Source organism: Centroberyx affinis, unplaced genomic scaffold, assembly GCF_046629955.1.
Source record: "Centroberyx affinis isolate AG114_WGS23_722 - 3 ecotype Tasmania unplaced genomic scaffold, CSIRO-AGI_Caff_v1 ptg003848l_1, whole genome shotgun sequence".
Classification (NCBI taxonomy): Eukaryota; Metazoa; Chordata; class Actinopteri; order Beryciformes; family Berycidae; genus Centroberyx; species Centroberyx affinis.
In genome coordinates this window covers 84,078-94,113 of record NW_027281695.1, presented here as the reverse complement: position 1 = coordinate 94,113, position 10,036 = coordinate 84,078, and the positions used below count along the sequence as shown (strand labels likewise).

Sequence of the window (10,036 nt, the reverse complement as noted above, 5' to 3'; positions counted from 1 at the left end):
AAACTGTTGAAGTATAAGACTGAGAAAATATGTAATTAGAAAGACTACACACCCAAAAGTGCCGTAAGTGACGTCATAACTTTCTCTCTCCACAAGCTCCCCAGAGCCTGAAGCTCAGTCCCTCTCAGACAGGAGTATTATACACAACCTGGAAGGTAGACAGGAAGAACGGATTTAAACTGGTTTAGGATAGTTTTAGTACAGAGGGGGCTAACGTTAACGCCATGCGTGGTTCCTATGTTTCCTTCCATGTTGGTGTTGGTGACGTATATTGTGCGAGACGAGAGATGTAGTTCACTGAGCGGTTTCACACAAAACTAAACGTAACTTTACTGTTTTACGACAAACTGCGACTTTCTTGACTTGCTAAATTATCTTATAAATTGACAAAACATCATATGTGTAATTCATGGCACAATTCAAACGGGATCAAACAATTATTTGTCTCTCGCCGTTGGCTACCGTACATATTTTTTCCGAAATAAGGTCCCATGGGGGACAGCGGAAGGGGAGGGACTTAGGCTATCTATTGTTGTTCATCTGGATGTTTATATTAAAAGTTTGAAATTTGGAGAACTAAATTTGAAATGCATTTGGATTGGAATGTTGAATTTTTACTTCATTCCGATGTCATAGCCAATGTCCCTGCATGTCAGCCTGAGAAAAGGAAGGTCTCATGACGATCTCTTTGCTTTTGCCTCATTTATAAAACTTTGCAGATTCACCGGTGAAAAGCTTTGGATGCAAAAAGGTGAACAGATGCATATGCACCATTATTCAGCCTAATATCCTCACCCTTCAGAGGAACATCTGGGCATTACCAGCCACTGAAATTACTCTTAAAATCATTGAAGGTGTCATACAGAGGGCGATCCTCATATTGCATCATAGCTTGTACCTTCGTCCTCCGCTCTATGGTGACCTCTAGGGATTCTGGCATAATGGAGCCCGCCTTCTTAATCAGTTTGCTGATCCTATTTGTATCCTCAATTGTAATACTGCTACCCCCCTAACAGACAACAGCATAAATAAATCACATGAGCTTAAATACTCTGATAAAACACATACAGTCTTCTGTTCACTTCAAATGACCTGAGTTTCCTAAGGAAAAACATCCTGGACTGAGACTTCTTGAGGATGTCATTGGTGTTCTCTTTCAAGGTTAGCTTGTTGTCCACAGGGACACCCAGGTATTTGTAGGAGAGGACCATTTCTGCCTGCTGCCCTTTGATAAAACAAAGGGGTGACCTCCTCTCTCTTTTTCCTAAAATCAATTACCAGCTCTTTGGTTCTGCCGATATTCAGGTTAAGAACGTTTGTGTCACACCAGTTGATAAATAGCTCTACCTGCTCCCTATAAGTCTGGTCTTTGTCATTTAAGATATAGCCAACAAGGGCAGAATCATTTTTTAATTTAAAGAAATAAATTCAAATAGTATGAATTCATAACAAAACCAATAAAATACAGTTCTTAAGTGTGTTTCTTGAGCTGTTGAGAGTTGTTTAACTCTGCTTTGAGGACTGAAACATCTAAACAGCTTCGCATGCAGGAACATCAAACTTAAAGCAATATTCCACTTAGTTTTAACATCGGGGTTATATGGCAATTGACTGCCATGAAAACAGAATATAAACTAATCACCAAGATTGGATACAGCTGGACGAGTTTGTAGTGTTGGGATTTTTACTTCCCATTCATTTGTATGAGGCCACAAAAATAGCCTGAAAACTGACATTTAACACGTTAAAGCACCCCGGGTCCTTCATCATTTTGCATTTCCATTTTTGGTTTACACTAAAATTAGTATTTAAAAATAAAAGTAGATACGGTCTCCCAAACAGGAACTAGATGGTATCCCTCCGCTTTGTTCTCTTCTATCAATAAAAATGCTATTTGGCGAAATTATGATCTAAAAGGCGGACCAAAGGTCCACTGAAAATCACAGTAGTGGGATCTGTTGTTGAATATGTTCATGAATGTGTTAAATTTCAGTTTTCAGGCTTTTTTGTGGTCTCATTCAAATAAGTAAGTGTAAGTGGAATATTGTTCCACTGCTGTTCCATTGCTCGACTGTGTATCAGTCAAGTATCACCAAATATCTACTCAAAGTAAGCATGACTGTTAAAATATGATCTCAAATTTAACATGACTGTGTCAGCATATCTTAGTGCATGGAGCTTATGTCAGGTTTATATGGCTGTCCCACCCAGCTCTCATGACCTGCTCAAGCCAATGTTCGAAGATTAGTGTTTTTCACACTAGTCTGTTGGTGTCAATGAATAGAGTGAATTTTTGCCTTAAAGGGGTGCAGATAGTAGAAGTAAGACACGATGGCTTATGACCAGAAAGTCCCTGGTTCGAATCCCCCACGCCGGCTGGAAAAATATGGGCAACTGCATGAACGGGAGCGTGTCTATGTTCCCTCAACCCTATGTTCCCTTAGATCAGTACCTCCGCCAATGAGGTAATGTTTTCGCCCCTTTAGCCCCCTAACCCTAACCCTAACCCTCTGATGCTGAGGGAACATAGGGCCTAATTTGGATGGGGAAAAAAATACATGAGGGAACATAGGGCTGATGGAACATAGGGATGACCCCGCATGAACTGCATGGGCTGACAAAGAGTGTGGAGCTCTGCTGACTTTCCCTGGATAAATAAAGGTTAAATAAAAGTCAATGTGGCAGTTTATCTTCTAATGTTAAAGATTAGGGTTAACGTTTCTGATGGAAGGATATTCCAGTGTTTTGGGTGGACCCATGTTCCAGTGTTTATCCAACTGAAATAATCACATTTAATTTAAAACATTCAAAGGAATGATTCATTTACCTGAATTAGTGGATCATTGTCCCTTCCTAACTCCTGTATACACAGTATGTAGAAGAAGACAATCTCCAGACAGGGATGGTAATCCATGCAAGCTCTGCATTCTGGACAAAGTCTCCAGCCAACACATTAAAGGTTATTGTCACATTTTTACCAAGCAACCATGCAAAATAAATGGAGTGCAGTAACCAGACAGACAGTACTACTCAGACTACTAGGGAATGGCACCATCTATTGGCACAGGTTTACAATTACATTGATAGTAGCCTAAGCAAGAAATGAATGTTGGTGGATGTTTTCCCTCAAGTCTTCAGAATACTTAGCAGGGCTTTAAGTAAAGAGAGAATGAATGGAAGATGAGAATAAATGGGACTTTAATTTGCAAAAAAAAAAAAAACTGTTTGGGTTTAATAGGCCCTGATATATCTCTAGGTTTTTGGAGTCCCCCACATACAATAGGACTTTGTTCATCTTGGTAGCATCTTTAAAAAGTTCTGTATTCTGTAAAACATAGAATCCATAGAATTCATTAAAACACAACATTTATCACTTTTATGCCTGTTGGATTGTCTTGCCTTTTGTTAAATGAAATTGTGTTTTGGTGAGCTCATTCTTTTTTATTTTAAACTATGCTTTGAGCTTTCTCTTCTTAGAGTTGAGAGAGCCTGGATCCTCACTTTTACCTCTCTCTTCTAGGCCTCATGTATCCTGAATCCACCACTGACTCCCCTGCATGCCTCTCCCACAGACAGCATGCCTCCCCAGGCATGATCTACAGGTAAGAGCAACCAGAAGCACATGCACTGTCATTACATTAGGAAACTTCAGTATCCTTAATGAGGATTCGTATTTGCAGCAGAGCACATAGATACATTTTAATCATATAAAGCACCACCTAACATTACATTTACAAATCCAATGTCATGGGACACATTTTGAGTGTGGAGCACTGTGTATGTACAGTAGGATGGTAAAACAACACGCAGAGTATTTCAGTGAAGTCCATTTCAAATACAAAAGAGTGCAGAGTGTTAGGCGTGTATCCAAATGCATATTGGTCAGTGCAACTACATGTAAAAGCTGGGGAAACAGCTAAAGACTTGTAGAAGTCCAGGGAAAACCCAGTATTTTATTTCTTTTTTTGGCATTTTTACCTTTTTTAGTCCACACTAGAGAGACAGTCAAGATGTATCCCTACAGTTGTTTTTCTTTGGCCTGAACAAGAGAGGAAAACTTTTTTTTTTATCAGATTTGTTGAGGTTCACACTGCCCAATTACAAGCAAACCTCAAGTAGCTTGTTTATTGTACAGTTTTGGTAACCTGTCGTCCCACCAGGTTAGAGATTTTGGCGGTGGGGGGAGTCAAAACAAATCTGATTCCAGTCCCTGCAACCTTAGCTAAGCATGATGGACTTGTCTGCACTCTTCTTCTCTGGTCTTCATACTAGAGAAAACCTAGCATAACACGTTACGACGTATGACGTTAGACATTTAAGAAGCTTGTTAGTTGTGTTCAGAGCAAGGACTATGGAAGATTGCTGTCATAAACGTATACATAGCTACACTTTGAATCTCCTGTGTATCCTACTTAAACAACACTGCAGACTGTAGACACCAGGAATAGACATTTACTCAAATGAATCTTTCACTCACCGTGGACAGCAAAAATGTTTTATGGACACCTGATGAAGTTTTCATGTTGTGTCATGTAATTTCATTTCAATTGTCTTTCTCTTTGTCTCCTTGTTTGACCCCTACTCCTCTCTCATGCCCCTAGTGCACGGTATGGCAGCCCTAAAAGACAGCTACAGTTTTATAGGTAAGCTCACCCTTTACAGCATGGCTTCCGAATGCTTTGTGACTTGTTAAATGTGTTAACAGACAGCTCGTGAAATATGAACACACATGGACATACATGCCCTTGATTTCATTAGCAAGCTCTGCCTGGTATGCTCCATTGTGACACACTGAGAAAGTGAGGATGCACAGAGCTTTTTTAGCTGGGGAGGGAGCAATGACAAATGGTCTATACTAAATTATAGATTAGACTATTGGAAGAAAAGATGACAAGTTACTTAGAGGGACATTTTGGGATGGAGAATCACCAAGTGTATGCAGTGGTGCCATGGCCTCATGTAGCACTAAATTCACTGGTTCAGTGTGAGGGGAGATGGTGAGAATTATGTTCAGATCCGATTTTTTGTCTTTGTTTGAAAAGTGACCCATAGCCGACATCAGTATGAACAAACCTCTACTGTGTGCAAAAGAACAACAACAATTGTTATATTTGTGAGACGGTAAATCATGGAAGCTGGTGAAATTGCGGTCTAAGGGTTAATTTTAAAGACTATCTGCAGTGGAGGTCGGATGAGACTTTGTCTGCTGATGAAGAAGACTTCCAGAAAACAAAAGGGACTGGAGCACACCGATTGATTCACAGCCTTTAATTGTGCAAACAGATTAACGTTTCCACACAACTGTGTCTTCTCATCAGAGTCAAAGTGGACAAAGACATGAGGCAAACAACATATATAGTCAACCTAGACCAGGTGTACAATTGTCATTGGATAATTGGTTGAACAGGGTTTCAAATCTATTGGATAATGAATCCAAGGGTGGGAGTTGCCATAGTCAGTGTCCAAGTGCCACACCCCTAACAACATGTCAGAAACAAAAGAACATAGACCTCTCTTAAAGTTACAAAGATAAAAGTAGCTACAAAACGTACAAGTACAAATATCCGTCAAATATGACAAATTAGAGGAAACATGACATATTCAGTTCTTCATTTATGCCAAAAGGCTAACACCATGTCAGAAACAAAAGAACACAAACCTCTCTTAAAGTTACAAAGATAAAAGTACAAAAAGTACAAATACAAACATCCGTCAAGTGTGCCAAATTAGAGGAAACATGACAAACTCAGTTCTTAGAAGACTTCTATCGTTGTTGCTGTCCCCCATCTTTTTCTGAAGGGTTAGTGACAATGCCAGTGATCTGCTGTGGAGTGTGAGATGAAAAACACATGAATTCCGATCTGACCGGCCAGACTCAGGTTGCATTGTTGCCTATCAGATATGTTTCGGATCTAGGACCACATACAAATTCCCAAATCGGAATTAAAAAGATCAGATTCCATGTGATTTTTGGTGTTCACACTACTCTGAAAAAATCAGATCTGTGTCAAAAAAATTGGATTCGGGCCACTTCCACCTGTAGTGTGAACGTAGCCTAAGCTTAGGAGCACACATGTTTATAGCCAATGCTCACATTTTGTATTGCTCATATATTGTCTTGAACATCTGATATTTTTGTTGTTCCGCTGTCTTTTATTTTGTAGCTTCTTGTACAGTATGTTACCTACTTGGCCAGGGTTTCCTTGATAAACAGATGTTCATTTCACTGTGGAATGAAAATGATAAGTAAAACACAACAAAGTATCGCCGCTTTCACAAATATAGAACCTGCAAGATTGCCATGTTAACTTTTCCAACAGCGCTAGTGGTTTCCCCTGTTCACACTATTAGAGACTCTCCATAAAGTTTCCATGTAGATTGCGTTCACACATGACATTAATAATAATTTTGGAAACAAAAAATAAGCTAATTTCACTGGTTGTCAAACATTCAACTCTCCCGCTCCAAACAAATATTGCCATGAGTCACAAAATGAAATACGTCACCCCAAAGTCTCTTGTGATTGGTTCGCTCACTCTACATGAAAGCGTAACCTTTTGCGTGCTTGACCTGGGCTTTTGTTCACACTAGCATCGCAAAGGAAGATTCCTGGGAATTTCTTGAGGGGTGGAAAATTGCTGGATCGACTTTTGTGGAATATCAACTCTGGATTTCTGGGTGAAGCTGCATGTGTGAAGGGGGCTCACGACTAACTTCCCCATCCAAAGATTTTGCTTTTCGGGCCCCTTTAATTTCTCTGCAAGCAGTTAGATTAGTGAGAACCCTCCTGTCCTTTACCAATTACTAGATCAGTAAAATCTCTGTCTCTCTCTCTCTCTCTCTCTTTCTCTCTCTCTCACACACACACACACACACACTCACTCACACTCATACATATATGCAGGTAAGACTTCTTTAATTCATCCAAATATGTATTTAGAATAATACATCAACAATTTTGCTGCTGAGATTTTGAGATATTGCGCCATTACTGAATATAAGTTATAAAACGATAGTATTGTAGCGCCTGTGTTGTGCTTTGCATGGTGCTGCATTGTGCCCCTTTGAAGAGGGAATGTGGCATTTGAAAACCGAACAGAGGAACATTCCCTTACCTCAGTGCGCTGCGGTCCATTTTAGACGTACAGCAAGAGAGTTTGTGTTGTACAGAGACACGCCACCCTCGGAACAAGCAAAATGAAGGGCTTTTAGCATTCTTTTTGCTGTTTCAGACAATCAAAAGCTTTTAGTGCCAACGTCAAGCTAAATAATTTACTTGTGGGATTATTTGCTGGGCTTTGCAGTGCAGACGGGGGGCGCTGATAGGGCTTCTTGTGTGCCGTGTCACCGGGTAGGAGGGGGTGGAAAGCCCAGCATTGTTAACTCCTCCAACAACCACACTGTTAGCGGTCCAGAAGCTGCTCTGGTCGGCTTTGGGCTCAGTAAAAGACGTACTGCTGTATCTGGCCGCCACCAGCCTCCACCATGAGCAGCGTGGTCCAGAACCCCTACATCGGCCGGACACCAAGCGCCCGGGTGAGTAGCGGGGAAAGTGCTGAGGATGGACTGATGGAGGGAGGGATGAAAGGATGGATGTTGCATGGTTATGCTGCCCATGTCTGGAGTACTCTATGGAGCCGTACTGACATGTCTTCTAGGGGAAAGAGGAAGATGATGGGTGTCCAAGATGTTTGGAGATGCAGTTCTCTCTCCTCTCTCTCTCTATCTTTCTTCCTTCCTCTCTTTCTTGGGATGCTGCTGTTCCTCTGCTCAGCCTCAGTGAAAGCTGCCAGACGATATGTTCCATCGTAGTCATCAGGAGGGGAAGAGAGGGTCCTGAAATATTGAGTAGTTTGGCATCTCCTGGTAGAGGAGCTTGCTGTGGCTGGTTAGGAAAATGGAGCTTTCAGCAAGGAGAAAGCACAGAGAGGCACAGGAGGAGCAGAGATGATACTCTCAGTAGTGGTCCTGAGCTGTATGTGAAAGGACATTGTAAGGTTGGATTGTGTGGTTGTATGTTTGCTGTTTACTATCTGTGGGTTTGTGAGCTTAGCTTGTGATGTTAAATTCCAAATCACTGCAAAGGGAACATCATACCATAGGAATTTAACATGCATACTTGGCTGATTCATGTCCCAGTTTGATAGAAATTGAGCTACACCATGTCCAATATGCTGTGTTTTACAAAAATGTATGTAGCCCCATTCATTTGTGCAGCTGAGCTTATTGAAACTTTTATGTAGACAGACAGCTCATGATATGAATTGAACATAATCAGAAGCTCGGAGCCAGTTTATGATTTCATAATGAATGATTTGAAGGGCAGTGGCTCATTAAAGATACTTAATCCCATTTTATAGTTTGTAACATGCACTAAACAGTTAAAAGTTTAAAGCAAGTTATTTAGGGACATTCAGATAAGGTGTGTGGGCAGTTTGGCTGTTGTGTTTCCAATGCTGCAGTGTCATTATCAGTTTGATTATCCAGGCCTATGCTCCATCCGCTCTAGTTGTCTAATACTTAACCCCAACTTAGCAGAGCACCTTGACCTAATTGTGAGGCTGCCAGTTCTCAAGAGATCATCTCAGTCCTCCAGGTGGCACAGATCTATCCCTCCCCACGGTGAATCTTCCTCATGCATGCCACAGTACCACAGACTTCTGCCCCAGCCACCCAGTGTGTGCACGAGGACCTCACACTCCTGGAGACACCATCATCACGCACACGTTCATTCATCCACACAAAGACACAATATAACAAAGCACTTGGGCTCTTCACCTACTTCACTCACCCATAAAGACTCCTATCATTTCTCTCAAGGAGCCATTGTGTTTGGAGTCGAATAATGGGTCTGAAAAGGAGGGGGAGCGGGGACAGTGAAGGGCAGCTCTGATTACATTATAGGTCATGATGCATGGGGCTAGGGGTGGTGGGAGGGGAGGGGAGGGGTGGAAGGATTGTCCTGTTGGCCTCTCAACCACCCTCCCACTCAGATCAGCAGAGGAACAGGTGCTATTTAAAGCCATGGCTCTATCCCACTCCCCTTTGGCTCCAGCAGCAGTGGTGCGACACCAGATTGCACTACGGTAGGTCTGTCTGTCCACTGGTCTATCTGTGTGTGTTTGACACTCCACCACCTCCACCACACCTGGTGGCACCAGCTTGACCGTGGCTCTGGCCGGATTTGGCACGAGCACCTGGGGCATGTTTGCCACACACAGGAGTAGTTTGACCGAGGTGCGGGGCGGCCACATGGGGGGGCGCCGCCTGAGCCGGCAAATGAGTATTCCCCCTGTCGACAACCTCCAGATGCCCAAGCCCGGGGGCGGCGGCGGTGGAGGGGTGCCGCCTGGGAGTCGAGACGGCGTCGGGATACGGCGGAGCAGCAGCATCAGCAGCGGTGGCGGCGGCGGCGGTGGCTCTGGAGGCAAGATGCTGTCCCTCTCATCCATGAGCGAGAGCGTGCGCAGCGGCCTGAGCTGCTTCCTGTCGGAGCAGGCGCTGGAGCAGGAGGAGAGGCAGCAGCGCAGCAACCAGCTGGCTGAGTTCCAGCGCCTGCAGGAGGTTCGCGCCGCCGCTCAGCTCAAAAACCTGGAGGACTTCCTCAAGATGAACCATGTGTCACTCAGGGAGTGCGTGTCTTATACCACTGGCATGAGGTACAGGTAAGATGAGGCCAGTTTTACTTACAGGCCAGGGTTGTGGACCTGGGTTAAGATGTGGAGGAGGTTGATATAAGGCCATACACCTAATGACAAGTGCCAGGAGTAATGAAAGGGTAACACTGCAAGAACTTATGGAAATGAGTTTCATATAAAAGCTTAATGGAGAGGTTGTTGGACAACCTCTCTGTCGTCATTAGAGTTCATATGATAAGATTCTTGGCATTTCTGACTCACATGTGGCCGTATAATCTTCTCATAGTTCCTCTACCAACAACTTGGCTGGTAAAGAAATGTGTCACCAGTGCTCCTGGTCAAAGATGACTAGAGTTAAGTGAAGGCCAGAGCAGTAATGAGCTTAGTGTTAGCTAACC

General features: G+C 42.9%; 1 protein-coding gene across 4 annotated transcripts in view; it reads left to right on the top strand.

Moving 5' to 3' along the window:
* The first annotated feature begins 3,525 nt into the window (after window positions 1–3,525).
* The window catches only part of LOC139662574 (voltage-gated potassium channel subunit beta-2), a 50,818-nt gene continuing 44,307 nt past the window's right edge, over window positions 3,526–10,036 (top strand). For 2 of the 4 annotated variants that reach the window (XM_071541263.1, XM_071541262.1), the window contains exon 1: window positions 9,205–9,665. In XM_071541263.1, the coding sequence (XP_071397364.1) occupies window positions 9,205–9,665 (461 nt within the window). Of the gene's footprint in view, window positions 3,603–4,601; window positions 4,644–9,204; window positions 9,666–10,036 lie in introns of those variants that run through there. The other 2 variants (XM_071541266.1, XM_071541268.1) reach the window with 2 other exon arrangements.